The sequence below is a fragment of the Pelodiscus sinensis genome, chromosome 15 (assembly GCF_052426305.1).
Source record: "Pelodiscus sinensis isolate ZL-2025 chromosome 15, ASM5242630v1, whole genome shotgun sequence".
Lineage (NCBI taxonomy): Eukaryota > Metazoa > Chordata > Testudines > Trionychidae > Pelodiscus > Pelodiscus sinensis.
Genome location: NC_143066.1, coordinates 33,946,308 through 33,966,127, shown reverse-complemented (window position 1 = coordinate 33,966,127; position 19,820 = coordinate 33,946,308). Strand labels below are relative to the sequence as shown.

The 19,820-nt window shown below is 46.4% G+C and overlaps 2 protein-coding genes across 6 annotated transcripts; one reads left to right on the top strand and one right to left on the bottom strand.

Annotated features, from left to right (window-relative positions):
* Positions 1-1,210: 1,210 nt before the first annotated feature.
* Positions 1,211-6,227, top strand: ATP5MF (ATP synthase membrane subunit f). Its single transcript, XM_075899692.2, has 4 exons — positions 1,211-1,340; positions 1,919-2,026; positions 5,471-5,587; positions 6,050-6,227. The coding sequence occupies exons 1-4, from the start codon at positions 1,325-1,327 to the stop codon at positions 6,076-6,078; spliced, it is 270 nt and encodes an 89-aa protein (XP_075755807.1). The 5' UTR covers positions 1,211-1,324; the 3' UTR covers positions 6,079-6,227.
* A 2,917-nt stretch (positions 6,228-9,144) lies between these two features.
* Positions 9,145-19,737, bottom strand: CPSF4 (cleavage and polyadenylation specific factor 4). Of its 5 annotated transcripts, none has more exons than XM_075899687.2 (9): positions 19,602-19,737; positions 18,000-18,050; positions 17,205-17,357; positions 16,306-16,401; positions 16,049-16,142; positions 14,250-14,322; positions 13,778-13,865; positions 13,199-13,294; positions 9,145-9,750 (listed from the first exon to the last, which is right to left on the bottom strand). In XM_075899687.2, the coding sequence occupies exons 1-9, from the start codon at positions 19,702-19,704 to the stop codon at positions 9,743-9,745; spliced, it is 762 nt and encodes a 253-aa protein (XP_075755802.1). In that variant the 5' UTR covers positions 19,705-19,737; the 3' UTR covers positions 9,145-9,742. The 5 variants fall into 5 exon arrangements, with proteins under 5 accessions (XP_075755802.1, XP_075755803.1, XP_075755801.1 ...); XM_075899688.2 differs by having other exon boundaries at positions 13,199-13,291; XM_075899686.2 differs by lacking the exon at positions 13,778-13,865 and having other exon boundaries at positions 13,199-13,369.
* Positions 19,738-19,820: the final 83 nt, after the last annotated feature.

Here is a 19,820-nt window from a genome sequence, read left to right as displayed (position 1 = left end):
CTTTCTACCTTTCCCATGCAGTGGAATAGTTTGCTTTTGGGCCCTTAATAATGTCCCTCTGAAAAACTGCCAATGTTCTTCAGTTGTTTTTCCTCTTAGTCTTGCTTCCCCTGGGACCTTACCTACCAGCTCTCCTGAGTTTACTAAAATCTGCCTTCCTGAAATCCATTGTATTGATTTTGCTGGTCTCCCTTCTACCATTCTTTAAAATCATGAGCTCTATGGTTTCATAATCACTTTCACCCAAGCTGCCTTTCACTTTCAATTTCTCAATGACTTCCTCCCTATTTGTTAAAATCAAATGTAGAACAGCTTCCCCCTAGTAGCTCTCAACCTTTGGAGATAAAAATAGGGGGAAAAAAGTTAAGTGGCCAGAGTCAGAAAAGTCCCAACATACCACCCATGATGCCTGCTGGAAACATCTAAAACTGAAAAGGGGGAAGAATCTGGCCCAAGCTAGGAGGGTGCTTAGCTTGTGCAAGAGATGATTAGGACAACTGGTTAGGATAAGAAATTACATGTAACAAGTTTCTTAATGGATTAGGATTGGCTGGTGTGTTTTATTTTGTCTTAGTAACTTACTTTAACCTTACTGTTTTCACTTGCCATCACTTAAATCCTACTTTTTATCAGAGGGGAAAGTAAGCAGATGTGGCCAGGCACACAGCTCTGGCAAGAACTAGTAGAGCTGTGGCAAAAGCCAGCAGGGAGCTACTTAAAGAGCTGGCAGGGACCCAGGTTGTGATAGGGCAGGATCTAGAAGAAAATTAACTTCCTTTCCTCCCTGGTTTTTTTACTTAATAAAACCACTTTTGGTTCTCACCAAGCCCAGCTTTCAATTAAAAAGTGTCTCACGGGTGTCTAAATTTGAGGCCCCCTGTGAGCTTCAGGCCCAGGCCAAATGGCCCCCCGGCCACCCCTCTGACTGGCCCTGGCGGGCTCTGTAGCGGAGCTGGCTCAGGTCTGTGCTGCTCTGCGAGGGGCTGCCCCAGCGCATCTACCCCAGCAGAGGAGAGTGGGGAGGGGGGCTCATGGCTTAACCAGCCCCCAGGAGATGTCAGCAACCCAGCCTATCCCAGGCATAAAGAGGGGTCTGTTCACGCCGGGAGGGGAGCGTGGTCCCCTTTCACACGAGGCGCTACCCCTCTGCTCGCACGTGGGCCCCGCAAGCCGAGCAAGCCGCCGCGACCTCCCCTTTATGGCGCCTCGCCCACGCCGGCAGGAGCCGCCTCACTTCCGGCTTCCGAGCCCTTCCTCCCGTGAGTCTCAGCGCCGCGTTCCAGCCGTCGCTCCCTTGCGCACGGACGCCCCGCGCAGCTGCAAGATGGCGGACCGGCCCGGTGAGTGCCGCCCTGGGGGCGCCAAGGTGACCGGGGGCGGCGGCGGTTTGTGCCCGCCGGGCCGGGCCCTGCGGCCTATGGGGAACCTCTGAGGGCGGGTTGGGCCGGGCCCAGGCTCGACCCCTCCCCCCGCAAAGGGACTCGGGCGGGATCCCCCTCCCCCAGTGCCCGCCCCCCTTGCCCTTAGTGCCCATCCCCCCGGGGCCTTGCTCCCCCTCCCCCCACCCTACCATGCCCTCAGCGCTTCCCTCCCCCTCCCCATTTGTTCCCAGGATCCCCTCCCCCAGTGTCAGACCCTGCCCCCCCCCCGGGATCTTGCTCGCCCCTCATTCCCAGGATCCCCTCCCCCAGTGTCAGGCCCTGCCCCCCCCCCCCGGGATCTTGCTCGCCCCTCATTCCCAGGATCCCCTCCCCCAGTGTCAGGCCCTGCCCCCCCCTCCCCCGGGATCTTGCTCGCCCCTCATTCCTAGGATCTCCTCCCCTCTAGTGTCATCTTCCCCGTGTTCCCGGCCCCCTTCCCGCCAGGGCGTCCGTATCATTGTGCAGCAGCAAGTGACTGGGCTTTCTCTGTGTCTCAGTTCCCCTCAAAGACACCAAGCTCCTGGATGTGAAGCTGGGCCAGCTGCCCGGCTGGTTTGCGATGCGGGATTTCACCCCCTCAGGGCTGACTGGGGCTGTGCGAAGAGGTGAGTCTGCCCTGTGACCCAGAAGGTGTTACCTTGGCAAAGGGGGAGGCCAAGTGCTAATGAGAGAAAACCGATGTGGAGCAGACTTACCTTCTACACGTTGGACCTCCTTGGTCCAGCATTGTCGGGATATAATTGGTCCTGAATGCGAGAATTTGGCAGACATGGGGAGATCTCCTGCCACTGGCCCCCACGCCCATCACCCGCTGCTGGCAGGCTACCCCAGCAGACAACCCTGCCTGGGCCTTCCCTCCCAGCCAGGCTGAACTGCTTGCCCAGCTATCTGCTGGCTCCCTAGGGAGCATAGGCTTCAGCTTCTGCTGCAGGGCTCTGGTCCCACACAGCCAGGAGCAGCTGCGGGGCTGGTGTTCCAGCCCCACATAGCCTTGGCCCGGACACCACACAGCCAGAGGAAGCTGCAGGGCTCAGACTCTGGCACCACACAGCTGGGGGAAGCTGCAGGGGTTCGACCCCAGCCCCTTGTAGCCGAGGGAAGTTGTGGGGTTCTGCCCCATGCTCCTGGGGATTGCTGTGGGGACTCCTAACCCCATGCGGCCATGGGGCTCCGGCCTCAGCCCCACACTCCTGGAGGCTGCTGCAGAGCTCCAGACCCGATCCTGTGCTGTCCCCACCCGGGCTGCTGACCCTGATGCCCAGCTGGTCTCCTGCCCTTGGGCTCCCAGGCTCCCTGGTCCAGGAGCATCCATGGTCTTGCCGGACCAGAGAGTGCTAGATTTTGGAGGTACAACTTGTATATCCCTTCCACATATTTTAAGTTTGTATGCATTCTGGGAGCCAGCTGCCGTATCTGGACCTAAATCATTGTATCAGTTGGGGAGGACTAGGTGATTGTATCTGACCTGCCCATCTTCCACACCTCTCTGACTTAGAACTTGTCTGCCCATCACAGCAAAAAGCAGGCTGCATCCACACTCACTGCAGTGTATAGCTACATATGGCAGGGAAAGGTTTTGGCAAGGGGGAGACAGTGAGGAAAGGCTCTGGCAGGTGCTCTCTTTTTCCTTGCTGCTGAAGTCTTTCACTGGTGGGATGCTAAGCTGTTAAAAATAACTATAGATGTGGGAGGCACTGCTTGAACTTGTAGAGAAATGTGTAGGACATGTACCCCTAGAGTTCAGGCATGTAGGGAATTCGACTCTACTTGCCAAATCTATGCCTCATAAACAGCAACAAAGATAATACCGGTGGTAGCTGGGTGAGCAGTGTCTGTACCCTGCAGGCTACCCTTTGTAGCGAATGCTACCCTTCATTAAGGAAGTGGAAGTATCTCTTCTACTGAGACTGACCAGCACCATGCATGTATTTAAATATACTGTCATCATCTTTGGAAACTTTGGAGCATAAAACAACCTCAACTATTGCAGGGATTAGGTGACAATTTTCTCTGGGGATAGGTTATGTCATAACTTCCTGGTGCTTCTGAAGCAGCTGGTACTGGCCACTGATCTAATATAATATGGCAATTAGTATATTCTCCTAAAACAGAAAAAGGAATGCTGCCTTTTGTAGTTCATTGCTCTGTTCTAGGAATCTGTCTGATTTCATTAGGGTTGCTTTGTCAGCCTGTTCAGAGGTTTAATATGCTTTCAGTTTATATATAAATCGATCTTTTAGAAGTTTCAAGTTGGTCAAATGGCTGCTTATTTCTTTAGTATGTGCGGGTTAATTTTTTTTATTTGCTTAAAATAATGGGTACTTTTTTCATACCACAAGAGGCAATTAAAATACAGTCAGTCCCCGAGTTACGCTGATCCGACTTACGTTGGATCCGCAGTTACGAACGGGGCCCGTCTCCCTGGTCTCCAGCAGACCAGGGAGAGGAAGCAAAGCGGCGGAGCACGCGGCTGGGCTGTCCGCTGCCCGCGTGCTCCTTGGCTTTGCTCTGCTTTGCTCCCCGTCCCCCTGGTCTACCTGTAGACCAGGGGGACGGGGAGCAAAGCAGAGCAAAGCTGCGGAGCCCGAGGGCAGCAGGACAGCCACGGCACATCTGGGCTGTCCCGCTGCCCCCGGGCTCCGCGGCTTTGCTCCGGACGCCTGTGGTACAGCAGCTGGGGCGCTGCCGGTTGGTCCCATAGCGCCGCTCTGGGCGCTACTGGACCAACCCAGCAGCACCCCAGCTGCTCTGCCCCAGGCGCCCCAAGTCAGCCGCTGCTGAAACTGACCAGTGGCTGACTACAGGAAGCCCCTGCCCCGGCTTCCTGGAATCAGCCGCTGATCAGTTTCAGCAGCAGCTGACTTGGTGATGCCTGGGGTTCTTAAGTTGAATCTGTATGTAAGTCAGAACTGGCATCCAGATTCAGCCGTTGTTGAAACTGATCAGTTTCAGCAGCGGCTGAATCTGGACGCCAGTTCCGACTTACATACAGATTCAACTTAAGAACAAACCTACAGTCCCTATCTTGTACGTAACCCGGGGACTGCCTATATGTAATTGTAGCTGGTGGTTCAAAAAGGAAACGTGCTTTTTGTGGACCTTAACACAGTACAAAAACTAATACAAAATTCAGTAATAATTTGGCAAAAACCTAAAGGGTTAAGCAATTTCTAAGTTCTGCACTTCTGCTGTAACATTACTGTTTACGTAGGTGCTATATGCATCTTCAGACATCTTTAAACACAGGAAGCTTCCAAGGAGTTAAAGTATTCTTGACTAATAGTAGCTGGGTAGAGAGAGCATTTGGGTTTTTTTAATTGGTTAACTGGATAAAAAACTTTGATGAAAGTCATAATAGTATCTAGCTTTAAACAATATACTATTTTTCTTATTCCTTTGCATACATGAGTAAAGAAAATACTATTCTATTTTTCTTAACGTGAGAATTGTCTCCTGGTAGACTTGTTTCATTAGTATGTGCAGAGAATGGCAACTACGATCTCCAGAGATATTCTTGAATTTTTTTCTCATCTGAATTTGTGGAAAGGGGTTCAGCAATTAGCTGTACAAAATTAAGTATAAGGCTACGTCTACACTGGCGCATTCTCACACACAAACTCTTTTGAGGAAGAGTTCTTCTGCAAAAACTCTTCCATAAGAGTGCATCTACACTGGCATGTGTTTTTGCGCAAGAGCATCCATGCCAGTGTAGACGCTCTTGCACAAGAAAGCTCTGATGGCCATTTTAACCACAGAGCTTTCTTGCGCAAGAAATTCATGTTGCCTGTTTACACTGGCCTCTTCTGGAAGAGCTCTTGCGCAAGAGGGCTTATTCCTGAGCGAGAGCGTCAGAGTTCTTGCACAAGAAGCCCTGATTTTATACATTAGAACATCAGTTTACTTGTGCAAGAACATGCAGCCAGTGTAGACAGTCAGTTTTTGCACAAGAGCGTCCGCTTTTGCACGAGATTGTGCCAGAGTAGACACAGCCTACCTGTATACAAAGTATCATTGAACCTGAATCTAAAAATAACTTTCCCCCTCTTTAGGTTATGACCGCTACTTAAATAAGTACATCAATGTGAAGAAAGGGGGGATTGCTGGTATTTCTATGGCGCTTTTTGGTTATGTTGTTATCAGCTACATTTGGAACTATGAGCATTTGAGTAAGTAAATTCTTAACTTTTTATTGTTGGACACATTCATGTAGTCTATATAACTATTTGGGAGGAATTTTATTTCAAACTTATTGAAAGAGGAAGCACAGTGAGAGATTTTTTTTAACTTCATGGGAGAATAAACCAACATACATACTAGCAGATTGAGCATGGGACTAGGAATTGGTAGACTCTGCTGTTTTTGACCTTCACTTATAACTAACCTATGTAGCAAGTGGGTATAATGCTTACCTGTCAGAAATTGTGAAGATGAATTAGCTGTTTGTGAATTAATTGCTGAATATTACTTTGCTAGCAGTGAACAATGATTACTTCACAGCTCTTATTGTCTGACAGTACTCAAATTGCCTGCTGTGTAGTTCAATCTTAGACTGTGCTTTAAATACTTAAGTGCTAAAAATGGTCTTCATGACTTCATCATACTGACTTGTTTTAATTTAAATGATGCAGAGCATGATCGTTGGCGGAAGTATCATTGAAATATTAACTGCAGCAAGTTGCAGCCCTGGACCTGGAATCAGCTGCTGGAACAACTTTCCCCGATGAAGGCTCATGAGCCGCTCACACCAAATTCTGTACTGTTGTAATTCCAGGCAGATTCTATGACCAATAAAATATGTACATTTAAGGTTGGTTTATGTAGCTAATATTAATATTGTGTGAGTTGCACTTTCTGGTGTTGAAATGTGTGGGTGTCTGCTCTTTTCCCCTTTGTATGGTAGATACAATTAAGATGGTTGGAAAGGTTTTTCTGTCTTTTAATAAATTGGTTTAATGTACAGTGCAAATGATTAAGGATAATCACACTAAGACTGATTAATCATTATGGCTGTGTCTACATTGCACGCTTTTTGCACAAGAACAGCTGTCTACACTGCACACGTGTTCTTTCGCAAGTAAACTTACAGTATAGCATTGGAAAACAGGACTTCTTCCGGAAGTTATTCCTCTCCCCACGGGAGCTGTTCCACTAGAGGGCAGTGTAGACAGGCAACATGAATTTCTTGCACAAGAAGCTCCTACGATTAAAATGGTCATCAGAGCTTTTTTGCACGAGAGCGTCCACACTGCCATGGATGCTCTTGCGCAAAAGCACATGGTAGTGTGGACGCTCTCTTGTGGAAGACTTTTTGTACAAGAACTCTTCCATAAAACTGTTCTTGTGCAAAAAGCCTGCAGTATACATGTAGCCTAGGGCTGTGTCTAGACTGGCATGATTTTGCGGAAATACTTTTAACGGAAAAGTTTTTCTGTTAAGTATTTCCGCAAAAGCGCGTCTAGATTGGTACGGATGCTTTTGTGCAGAAAGTGCTTTTGTGCAAAAGCATCCATGGCAAGTCTAGATGCGATTTTGCAGAAGAAAGCCCTGATCGCCATTTAGCCATCGGGGCTTTTTTGCGCAAAACAGTTCTTCCCTGTCTACACTGGTCCTCTTGCGCAAGAGAGCTTTTTCCCGAGCAGGAGCGTGAAAGTATTTGCGCAAGAAGCACTGATTTTGTACATTATAAAGTCAGTGCTCTTGCACAAATTCAAGCGGCTAGTATAGACAGCTGACAAGTTTTTGCGCAAAAGCATTGTGCAAAATCTTGCCAGTCTAGATTCACTCTAGCTGTTTTACTAAGTATTACCACTACATAGGGTACTTTTACTTTAATAATCTCTTCAACCAAACTGGAGCAAAAATTGGTGCAAATATTACAGGTCAGAACTTGTTTTAATAAATCTTATTGTGACTGGAGCAAAGGAGAATACTTGTTTTAAGTTGCCAACAAGCACTTTATAATGGCCACAGATGCCTAAAACCGTAGTTGTCTCCTACAGAACAAAGTTTCTCTGGTAGAGAACCACTTACACCCCTTTTATTCTGTACTGGTTTGCTAAGAGTTCTGGTTGTCTTCAGGGTATGGTGCCAGGCAGTTCCTGACACTGGTCCTAAAAGACTTCCATTAATTTTTGTGTAAAGCTGCTTGCCAAAGTGGTGGTAAAGGCAAAATTAAAGCAAATTAGCAGCCCATGTTTGACAGGGAATGTGACATTATTCTAAGGCAAGCTGGGGATATAACAGTGTATCAATTAAGCAATATCAGAGACAGGGCAACAGATCTGTGACAGGAGCTGGTTTTTAAACTGGCTCCCCTTGCAGACTAGCTACCACCTGGCACCCTATGCTGCTGTCTTGATTGTAGAGCTGGATTGCACTGGCTGCCAGCCCCGCCCCCAAGGACTATAGAATAGTTGAGTAACTGATAAGAATTCATGAGGTTAACCAACTACTCAGGTAACCAATATTTAACATCCCTTTAGGGCTAGCAGCTATGCTAGAAGGTATTTAAGTGGGGGAGGTATGAAACTTTGACACCAGCAAAGCCTTGTTTGCCATCTGATTTCCCAACATCATGGTAAAAGTCTAAGCCAATGGAGAATACAGATGTCACTTAAAAAAGCACATCTTCAACATAGTCAAGGTCACCTAGACTAACCCACATCAGCAAATAATGTCATTGTGTTCAGAATGGTGCAGTGCTTTATGGATTAATTACAAGAGGTTGTTTGTCTAAAGTTCAACCTGATATAGGATAGCTATTCATGAGGCACAAAGACCTCTGCCTATTATGAACATGGTTAGAATAAAGGGTTTTGGTGGAGGATGGAAGGGGAGTACTTGTGTTTGTTATGCTAAAGATATAATTGTCTGGCTTGCAAAAATTTACTTACATGTGCATTTTATGCAAAAAGCCAGAATAAGTAGTACCCTAGCCAGCTACTTTCCACTGGCAGATTTAATTTTAACCTTTAAAGCTGAATGTCCCACTGTGTACTAGAAGGTTTCAGTAGCCAGGGCTCAACAAATCAGTGTATCTACTCGCCCATGGCAAGATTTCAGCTGGTTTACCAGCAGCACACGCAGTGTGGGCCTGGCGAGTAGATTTCACCATGGTTTGTCAAGCCCTGTCAGTAACTATAGCTTCATTTACAAATAACTTTTTTTTAAAGAAGTCAACTCCAATAGTCCCATATAGTCATTGAAACCATCATAGGAACCTCTCTTGCTAGGCATACCTTACCTTTTTCTTGAAAAAAAAAATCTCAACATTCACAGCTGACTTTAAAGGGGGAGAATGCATAAAGGCAGATAAGCCAATGTAGAAAGATGCATGTGGGGCAGCTGCACGAGTTGGGCTTTTAAATTTATCACTGACCCCCTTAAAAAAAGGATGGTGTTTTGACTTGTAAAAACATGCTCTTAAAAGGATACTCTGACAGTCCAACATCAAGCAAATAGTTCCACTTATCTTTTGATAGCCTGTGAACATTCATGCAATTTGACTGCTTATGGGAATGCCTCACTATAGTTCAGAGTTTACTAATTTTCTCAGTTATATCCATGAACTTACACTCTCAAAGCCATTTCAGCGTTGAATCCAGAGTTGCTGAGGTGAGATTGGATCTACCTCTCTTCTATAGTCAAGACATTTGTGATTTCAGCTAAACACAATCATTTTTATATACAAGCATAAACTTCTCAACCTGCAGGGGGAAAATGCTACCAGCCAAAGCATACAAACTTTTATTGCAGTTGGACAAATACTTTACATCTTGGTACACATGACATGTTATGTGAACCATAAGAGATCATGGAACTTCCTTTCAAGAGTTGCATGACAAGCTCCCTCACTGAAGTTTTCAAGTACTAGTTCTTCTGGTCTGTCTTCATCCTTGAGCAAGGATTGCTGAAAGGTTGGAGGCTTCCAAAGGCCATTCATTATGGAAACACATTGGAGCAAGATGTGTATTATGCTGACTGTTGTGTTGGTGAAGGCTTGCACATCTATTTACCTTTAGATCTGCCTCCCAGCTAGGCTCAGTGAAAGAAGGCAGAGGCCAAGATCTATTTTAAAATGTTAAAACATAAAAAATTGGACAGTTACAAAAATGTTTATCAGCAGCCAGCCTCTGGCCACAGTTCTTTCACTAATGGCGATAAAAAAAACAACCTGATCAATAGTTCAAGAAATAGTGCTAGGTGGAAACCTTTCCCCAGTATAAAGAACCTCCTTGCACTTTCCTCTTTTTCTGCTGTCTCACTGTCCAATGAGAAAGGCCAGATGTCCTTTAGTGCATCTATTGGCATAATGTCCTTTTTCACCACACTAGGAGAGAGAAAAAAGGTGAGAAAAGTTATTTGGATTTCCCCAAAACTGTCTTTAATAAATCAACTATCAAGTAGTTTGGAAGTGATGCCATTTTTACACAAGAGAGTTTAACACTATACTATAAGGCTACGTCTACACTGGCCCCTTTTCCGGAAGGGGCATGTAAATTTCACCAGTCGTCGTAGGGAAATCCGCGGGGGATTTAAATATCCCCCGCGGCATTTAAATAAAAATGTCCGCCGCTTTTTTCCGGCTTTTAAAAAAGCCGGAAAAGAGCGTCTACACTGGCCCCGATCCTCCGGAAAAAGTGCCCTTTTCCGGAGGGTCTTATTCCTACTTGGAATAAGTAGGAATAAGACCCTCCGGAAAAGGGCACTTTTTCCGGAGGATCGGGGCCAGTGTAGACGCTCTTTTCCGGCTTTTTTAAAAGCCGGAAAAAAGCGGCGGACATTTTTATTTAAATGCCGCGGGGGATATTTAAATCCCCCGCGGATTTCCCTACGACGACTGGTGAAATTTACATGCCCCTTCCGGAAAAGGGGCCAGTGTAGACGTAGCCTAAATGATTCTTGCTACTGGCCCTTTTGGGGCCATTTGACTTTTAGGACCAGAACTTGCCTGCCACTATAACCTGAAAACCCAGGTTTCATTTGAACACTGGGAATCTTGGCCCTAACTTTTGGAAAGGGCTGCAACAGAGACACACAAAGCCCTGAAGAAATTTAACTACATTGCTGTGCAGTAGAGGAAGGATTTTTTCTGCTATATTTCAGCACCTGCTATATTTCTCAAGGATGCTGCTCTGACCAATATGCATAAAGATCATAGAGCAGGGGTCAGAACCTTTCAGAAGTGGGGCACAGATTTAGTTACTTCTATTTACTGGTCTGCATGTCCTTGATACTTTCAAGTCAATAATAGTCCTATTTACAGTAGCTTCATTAATAAATTAAGATGCTGATCTTACACCATTAACACCTATGTAAACTTTGTTTGAAATGTAATCATGCAACTGTCCTCAAAGCAAACACACACACACACACACACACACACACACACACACACACACACACACACACACACACACACACACACACACACACACACACCATGCAGCCTGCTTTTCTCCCTCACTCCAACCCAGCCAGAGAGGACTGCAATCAAAAAAATGTCAGACACCACAAACTGTCCCCAGCTTTCACTGCAGATGCCAGCACTCACCCACCCTCTTTCCTCCCCTCTTATCCCTGTGCAAGCTGCTCCCCCCAGCCCAGGTGGGGGCTGGAAAAAAATCCTGCTTTTCAAAGTAGCAGGCACTAGCAGTCTGTCCTGTCCTAACTCCCAGCTAAAGCACAAATTATCCACATCTCTCCCACCATGCAGCACAAACAACCTGCCTCCACCTCACCCAAATGTCCACACCCACCCATCCCCTCTCTTTCCCCACATATCCCATGGAGTCAAACCCTTACCTCCCCCGCCCAGGAGGCTTGAGAAGGCTGGGTTTCTGCCTCTCCCCCATGGACAAGGGATTCTCCAAACTCCCCTCCCCTCTGGCTCCCCCATCCACTCCCTCACTTCTCCCATCCCACCCCCACAGCCACTTAGGCTATGTCTACACTGCAAGCCTCTTGCGGAAAAGCAAATGCAAATGGAGCACTCATTTGCATATGCAGCACTTCATTTGAATTTCCTCTGCGCAAAACCTCCCTTTTGCACAAGAGCCATTCTTCCCCATTTTTTGAGGAAGAATGATGCTTGCACAAAGGGGGGGGAGGGGTTTGCGCAAAAAGGCACCATCTATACATCACTTTTTTGCACAAAAATCTCTGGAGCAAAAGGGAAAGGAAGAGGAAATGCAAATGAGATCCCTGCATATGCAAATGAGCACTCCATTTGCATTTGCTCTTCCACAAGAGGCTTGCAGCATAAATGTAGCCTTATTCTCTCCTTATATTGCTTTTTATTACCTACTCTGGGAGCTGCACGCTCTGTTCAGCTACTCAGCAAGACAATGCCCCACCAATCAGCTGAACTCCCTGCCTGCGGGGGAGATTTGAACTTCTGAGTGGAGCTCAGAAAACAGCTGCATGAGGGAGCAGGGACAGAGCTGAGTTCCCGTCCTGTGTGCCACTGAAAAATGGCTCACATGCCACGTGCCATAGGTTGCCAACCCTGGCTATAGAATTAGATATGGGTCAATCACCCTAGATTACAAGGGTAAAACTCCATCTGAACAAAAGATGCTTTCTATATTCCAAAAGCGCCTTCTAAGCGGTGAAGTTATGACACACAGTAGTCTGACCCTCTTACTTTCTCCAGTTGTGTAATTTATTTGAGTTATTTGTTTAAATTCTAGCTTGATAGTTCTTTTACCAATGACTATGCAGACAGATTGCTTAGCCTTGAGTCGGGTAGTGACTTTTCAGTGTCCCAGCTGCAGAAACATGAAAAATTCATGTACAGATAAGAAAACCAAACAAATGTGTGACAAGAGCTAAGGAGTAACTAATTTAAATCAAAAGATCCTTTATTTTCCAATAAAAATCTGATTAGTCACAATAAATGTCAAGTTATAGAAGATAAAGATGGAATCTGAGTCCCATGACAGTCTTAGTTGTATGTTCGGATTATTAAGTGACTTGGTTCATTATTATTACTAGCTCGCATCTTGGCCCAATCCCTTAAAAAGAGTAGCTATGAAGATCCTTTACTACCTAGAGTAACATTTGGGGATTTTTCTGCAAAATGTTAATAAAAATTGATGTTTCAATTTAACTGAGGAGCTGCCTGTACTACTAAGAAATATGGGTTTGATGTCTGCTCCTGCCAAACTGAGGAACAAATGTGTGCTGCGCCAGAAACACCTTCAGCCTTTCTGGATTTGACTGCATTGTGTATAGACACTTTCCCCTGCTTTTTTATGGTTTTTTCACACAGCAACAGGGGATAAACCTTTTTAAAAATAGTAAAATGGAAGGATGAAAAGTCAGGGCAGGGGTAGCACCTGAAACTACTTTTAACAGGGGTTTGAAAGGGACTCGATTTCAGGTTGACAATGTCCTTTTAACTGCCATCAGTGGGATTTTCTGTGATTAGCAAGTAGACTCAGTCCATCAAATCATTTCATATAGACCACTGAAGAGCCATCTGATGATCATTGCCAAGCCACAGACTAGATAACTTCCTGATTCCAGCTGCACCCAAGACCCCAAATACATGTCTAATGACCAGTGCACATATTTAAATACTTTTCTTTACAATGTCAATGCTTCTCCATGGGCTTTGCTGCCCCACCCACTCAACCACCTATTCCTTTTACTGCAATCTGCACCAAATTGAAAAAACTGATGTGACAGGTGACTAGCAGCACAAAGGATGCACTAGTCAGTGTAGGTGACTTTTACTTTGCATTTTTCAAATGCAAACATCCTCAGAAAGTTACCTTGTAACATGTGACCTGCTCCAACGGCCGAGGACCTCTGTTCCCTACGTTGTTGCTTTGAGACTGCATAACTCCAATGACTTGTGGGGTCCTCTGCTGGTTGGGAGAAGAGTTCTGACTCGTTAACTGGATCAAGGATGATGACCTTTGTAATGGCGGATTGTTATTTTGCTGGGAGGGAAGAGAACACCCCATACGTTGAATGATAACTTTCTAAATAAATTCAGAGGAAAATTTATCTGCTGGCCCAAGCACCAGAGATGAAAGCTCTGAAACACTAAGGAATACAAGGTTTGACCTAGCAACCAAGTCTTCCCTCACAAAACAGATCTACAGAGCTGGGCTAGGCTGCCAAGTATGTCTTTTATAGCTCCCGTGATGGATGTCAAGCAGATTTTTTTTAAATCTGGCAAATGGTTGCTTGGAATAAAGAAAACACAGATGTATATGATATACTATGTAATATGGTAGTGCTCCGTGACCAGGGGCTTACACTGCAATATATGCGTGATCTTAGGACTTGTGCTTGTCAGTGTAGCAGAGCTCAGGTACACTGCTTAATGTTTACACAGTGCCCACCTTCCAGACAGTCCCGGAACAGAACTGTCACTACAGGCCACGCATTTGCCCTCTCAGCTGAAGGAAGGTGGCAGCAGCAGAATGGTGACTGTGGAAGAGGGAAATCATGGGTTTAGTTAGAAGAAAAAAAAAAACCAACCCCAGAATGAGGAAGGCAGCAATTGTGATCAGATGCCAGGAGTAAGAGGAAAAGGATAATACTTTGCATTTTTATGGTGGATTTTCTCCAATGATCTCAAAGTTCTTCACAAACTTTTGGTCAAGTTTCAATACGCCTGTGAAATAGGAAAGGATTATCCCCATTTTACACATTTGTCTGAGAGTACATAATGAGAAGGATAAGAGTCCTGATGGCTTGTTCCTGTTCTAATCATTACCTTGCAGACCCCCTTTAAAAACAAAGTCAAGTTTGTTTGTAATGTAATCAAGCTGTGCTTTCAATGCGTTGTCTGTGGGAGAGGCAGTTGCATACCTTTTGCTGTGGCTGTGTCGGCTGAGGCAGTGGTGGTTGCTCTGTGGTTCCCATAGGCAGTTCAAATCGGGGACTGGTTTATAAACACAAAAAGAAAGACCCACACAGTGAATTGATATTCAAACCCAAAATTGGAATATACCACCAGCACAACACTGAACTAGCTACTTAAGAGACCAAAAGGGAGCAAAGCAAACCTTTAGTTATTTAAACTGTGCTTCACAAAAAGTGGAGTTTCTCTGCTATGTTCTGCTGCTTAGTCATTATCAACTAAAGTGGCTCAGGATATAGAGATGCTACAGAGTATGTCTGTATGCATCTGTGATGCATTCTGGGATATAGTCATCAAATCTGCCACTATCCTCCCGGAGACTTGTGTGTAAATATCTAAATAGCCATGTGCCTCCTGTGACGTAGTGGGGGTGTTGTCTGCTCTGTAACCCAGTGTCCCCCTGCGCTGTGATATGTGATTCCCACTGACTCACCCACATGTGTATTGGCCCAGACACCTAGGTCCAGCTTCAGCAGTTAACAAGTCTCTTCCCAGAGGGACAGACAAAGGAAGGGAGGCGGAGACAAACACCTGGCTGGGGGCAGGGGCTGGGAGCAAAGCAGTCTGGGGCTGGAACCATGAAGAGAACAGACTAAGGAGGGGCTGGAATCCAGGGACCCCATCTCAAGGGGTCTGAGGCATCCTGGCCCAGACTCCTGTAGACACATCATGTCTATGCTGTGCTGTATCCTGGAGAATAAACCCTCTCTATTCTACTGGCTGGTGGAGTCTGTTCTTGCTGCTAGGGGCTGCAGGATTGGAGGAACCCCGACATGTTGTCACACCTCCTTAATCTGATATTTGGAAAATGCAATGCAATATAATAAATATCCTTATCATTTTTGGCCACTGAATGAACTGACTCATACTCAAGAATTAAAAAACAACAGCTATGAAACAAAACAGCTGCGTGACTGATAACATTCATTCCAACTGTTATGCTAAGAGGACAAGATCAAAGATTATTAACTAAGCTGCTTTGTACAAGTTGTATTGACCATGTAAGCACCAAGTGACACTTCCAATATCTTCTTGGAAACACTGGTTTGATTTGCCCAATCCTTTTTGGTCATCCTGATTACAAATTGATTTTCACGTTTAAGAGGCAAACTCAAATATGAGCAAAATTTCAGCTATATGGTACAGTACAATTATTACATCAGTGCTGCAAATGTTATACACTGATGGGGGCAATATACCGTAAATTAGCGTGTATAACCCGAACCCGTGCATAACCCACGGTTTTTCTTAAATATGTAAAAAAAGTCTTAGATAACCCGTGCACTTGTATAGCCCACGGGTTGTATACGCGACTTTAAGGTACCTAGTAATTGCACATACTAGCCACAGCCTCTGGGAAGAGGGAACGGAGAGCGCAGCGCAGGTGAGCTGGCTGGCCTGCAGGAGGGGAGCCACACTTGCGCCCAGGGAGCCACACTTGCGCCCAGGCTCCAAGCAGCTGCAGCCAGGCGCAACCCACACTCCTCTGGGAGGGAGGGAATGGAGAGTGCAGCGCAGGCGAACTGGCCAGCCTGCAGGAGGGGAGCCGCAGTCGCACCCAGACAAGTACAAATAAACTTGTATACCTTGTGGCCATGTATACCCGATGCGGGGGTTGCAGGGTTTGTAAAACTTTGCATAACCTGCGGGGTTATATGCGCTAAAACACAGTAGGTAAGATAGACCTGATGTGTAACTGATCAGAGAGGAAATTGAAGATGACAGAATAGGCCTAGAAGATACTCACTGCATGAATTTACAAGCGGGCCCCTCGGGACAGAATCCCACCAGGTAATTCACACAAATGACTCTTCGAGTGTGTCTGTGTCTGCAGAGGGGACCTACAAAATAAAACTTCGCAAATCACATACATTACGTACATACCCCAGTATTCACCAGTTGCAAATATGGGAGGTGGATTACAGTAAGTGATAATCATACAAAAAGTAATAGCTTAGCCTCATTTTTATAGACACAAAAGCAGCAGCTAAGGACTATACGCACCATGTTTACAGAAGCCTCTGTCATACCAGGGGCAATCTTTGATCTTAGACTCCGGATCAATGTGCAAGAATGGACATTCTTTGTTACTGCACTCCCCTGTACCAAAGCCAAACACACTCGTCAGGAAACAGCAAATACATGAGTCAGAACCCCCTCCAAAAATAATGCTTACAACATCTAGTCCTAGCAAAGGTGTCATGAATATTTCTAAGCCCAGGCCCCAAACCTATTTGTCCACCCTTTACCGAGAACAACAAATACTCGCTGCAGGTGGGTAAGATTTTGCCAAATTGGGTTACTTAGATGCACATTTAAAAATAACGTATACCAGAAAGGGAAGTCATTACAGCAAAATCAAATATTTAATGCAACAAAAGTGAGGTGAAACTACAAATTACATTCTAACCATGATCCAAGGAGACCTATTGTACTGTAATTTTGGGGCAACAAGCTGCCTCAAAATATTAATTTAATTTAGCCCATATCTCCAGAACAGATTGGGGCATTAAATGTTTGGATCCTTGGGCCCCATATCACTCATCATCTGCTGAAAATTTAATTCATGTAGAGACCACCTATTCATCCAAATCAACTCTGATACAAATCACCATAATAGGTACAAAAGCCATTAAAGTCATGGGGCAAACAGTTCAAGATAGGGACAAACTCTGAAAGACAAAAGATTTTAAATGTGTGAAGAGTGAAGGGGGTAAAATATAATTTAAGACACAACAGATCTTATCAGAGCTCATAAATTACAATCTAACAAACATCAGTAGCAGATATAGGATTGAGATGGCAGATGAACTAGAGGCAACAGGTAGACACCAGGGTCCTCTTTTCCAGTCATATTCCTACATTAGCAAGGAAAATCAATGAGAAGCCATAATGCCCTTTACCAAATTTGGAGTAGAAATAACACTCAGGCATCTTGGTCATGTCATATTCATGCAGGAACTCGCACTGGTCTCCCTTCTTGCACAGCCCTCGGAGCCAGTGTTTACAAACAACTGTCTTTTCTCCACTGATGTGTCGAAAAGGACACATGCCTCCTGTGGGTAGAGAGGGGAGAAGTAGGAATGAACGGTTGGAACTTTTAGTGTAAGATGCATCCTGCAAGGAAGTGATAGGCCTTTGACTCGTGGAGAAGCAGTTTCAGAGATCTTTACATTTTCACATGAATTTACCATTTAGTACTGGTGAAAGGTACTGAACGGACACCCTAGAAAGTGAAGTTCTCTGTTTACCCACATAGAAGGCTATGATTTCAATAGCCAGATCCTCTGCATGGCAGTCCATTGCCCACTGACTACCACTACTATTGCCCAAAACCCTGAAAAAGGTTTGGATGTAATCAAGTCAAGCCTCATCTTCCTGGGTATCGCTGTTAACACACCACCCACCTTATAGGGATTCCGCCATTGTATCTTTGTACAAGAACCCTAGTACAAAGGGATGTGAAAGGTTAACCAATCATATTTAACTGATTCACCAATGAAACAGGATTCAACATCCCTAACCCCTAGTGCATGGAACATGGTCCTTCTTAATCTCCATCTCACTCTCTCTCGCCCCAAAAACTGCAATATAATTGGGGTGTCATAAAGCAGGATACTATAATTAATGGACTGCCAATATCCCCATTTCTCCTATTTTTGCTTTTGCTGGAACATAGTATTAGGGATGTCACTTGCCTTTTCCACAGGCAGCTCTTAAAAAAAATTCACAGACAGCAGCACCCGATTCTGTGGAGAAAAACAATTTCACAATGAAGGTTTCTGAAATGCCATAGCTGTGTTAGAAGTCTTTTCTTCCACCCACAGATGAGCTAATTCTAGGCATCAAAAGCAGTATTTGGAATCCTATTGACAAAATGCATGTTAATAGAATATATGAACTTTCTTGTGCTGGTCTCTGCCATTTGCCTCTCCAGAATATTTATTACTTTTAAGTCAATTTCACATTTCTGAAAGATCCTATATTGACAGTTCTGGAGACTGAAATCTCATGCAGTAATTATCAACTAAATCAATAGAGAGTGGTCAGTGGCACATTTCCCCTTGCTGATGCACGCTGACCCTGACTGAGAACAACTGCAGTGCCCAAGCACAGTCAAACACAGGGGCACTAAGCTAGCCAACACACGATTAACTAATAGTCCCACTACTGGCATCATGTCATCAGAACACAAGGTTTTGAGCATCAGCCACAGACATGTAGTGTAACCAAGGACACATCACTTCACTTCTGCATCCAACAGTTTTCCGCTTCAATATGGTGGGGATACTGATACGGACTTACCTCACAAGACTGTTGTGAGGCTTTCCTAATTTGTTCCCTAGTGTCCCATATCTAGCATTGATGAGATAACCTCTATTTTCCAGCAATAACCATGTGGTTGAAACACCAAATACAAAACACACTGCATTAGGCCACCAATGAGACCAAATCTGCCCAGCATTTGGGGTGGGTAGAGAAGGGGTTAGAAGGAGGAAGGAAGCATTTCCTCATTGCCTTGAGAACTTTCCCCTAGGAAAAAAGATATGGGGTAGAGAAAGGAAGAAGGGAGTTTTCTCTCCTGCAGTGGGGAGGGGTCCCCCGAGGAGAGACGGGTCCCCCTGGGGTGATGAAGGGCATCTTCTCTCCAGCAGAGAGGGTACCCCTGAGAGCGACGGAAGGGGTGTCTTCTCCCCAGCAGAGGGGACACCCCTGGGTACGATGTCTCCCCAGCAGAGGGAGTACCCCGTGCGTGACAAGGGGGGTCTTCTCCCTAGCAGAGGGGGTACCCCCAAGGGTGACGTGGAGAAGGTCTCCCCAACAGAGGGGGCACTCACAGGGCAATATCTCCCTCGCAAAGGGGGCACCCACAGAGACGATTAAGGGGGGGGTCTCTCCAGCAGAGAGGCACCCCCAAAGGCGATGGGGAGGTGGTGCCTGCGCAGAGGGGGCACCCCCGAGGGTGATGGGGGGGGTCTCCCCAGCAGAGGGTGCATCCCTGGGGGCAATTAAGGGGGATCTCTCCAGCAGAGAAGGACCCCCGGAGCAATATCTGCCCCGCAGAGGGGGGGACCCCCGGGGGCGATTAAGGGGGTCTCCCCAAAAGGGGAGGGGTCTCCCCCGCAGAGGGGGCACCCCGGGGGCGATTAAGGGGGTCTCCCCCGCAGAGGGGGCTCCCCAAAAGGGGAGGGGTCTCCCCCGCAGAGGGGGCACCCCAGGGGCGATTAAGGGGGTCTCCCCCGCAGAGGGGGCTCCCCAAGAGGGGCGGGGTCACCCCCCGCGACCCCGGCCTCACGCACTGTCCATGCCGGGGAAGGGCAGGGGCTGCGCGCCCAGCTGCTGCTCCACCGCGACTTCCAGGTCGAACTTGATGTGGTCCACGCTGGCGATGAGCTCCTGCATGGCGGCGGCGGGGCGGGGGGCCTGAGCCGGGGCCGCGCTCGGGGCTGGGGGCGGCGGGGCAGCGGCTCCGGACCGCCCGCCCGCGGGATGCTGGGAACTCCACTCTCACCCGCCGC

Excerpts from the sequence above, each read along its gene's own strand:
- CPSF4 (XM_075899686.2), bottom strand. The coding sequence starts at position 19,704 with ATGCAGGAGCTCATCGCCAGCGTGGACCACATCAAGTTCGACCTGGAA. Across the intron at positions 16,143-16,305 it reads CAGAGGCTTCTGTAAACATG|GTCCCCTCTGCAGACACAGA; the intron begins GTGCGTATAGTC and ends TTTATTTTGTAG. Across the intron at positions 14,323-16,048 it reads CCCGCTTGTAAATTCATGCA|TCCCCGATTTGAACTGCCTA; the intron begins GTGAGTATCTTC and ends TTTATAAACCAG.
- ATP5MF (XM_075899692.2), top strand. Across the intron at positions 2,027-5,470 it reads GACTGGGGCTGTGCGAAGAG|GTTATGACCGCTACTTAAAT; the intron begins GTGAGTCTGCCC and ends CCCCCTCTTTAG. Across the intron at positions 5,588-6,049 it reads TTGGAACTATGAGCATTTGA|AGCATGATCGTTGGCGGAAG; the intron begins GTAAGTAAATTC and ends TAAATGATGCAG.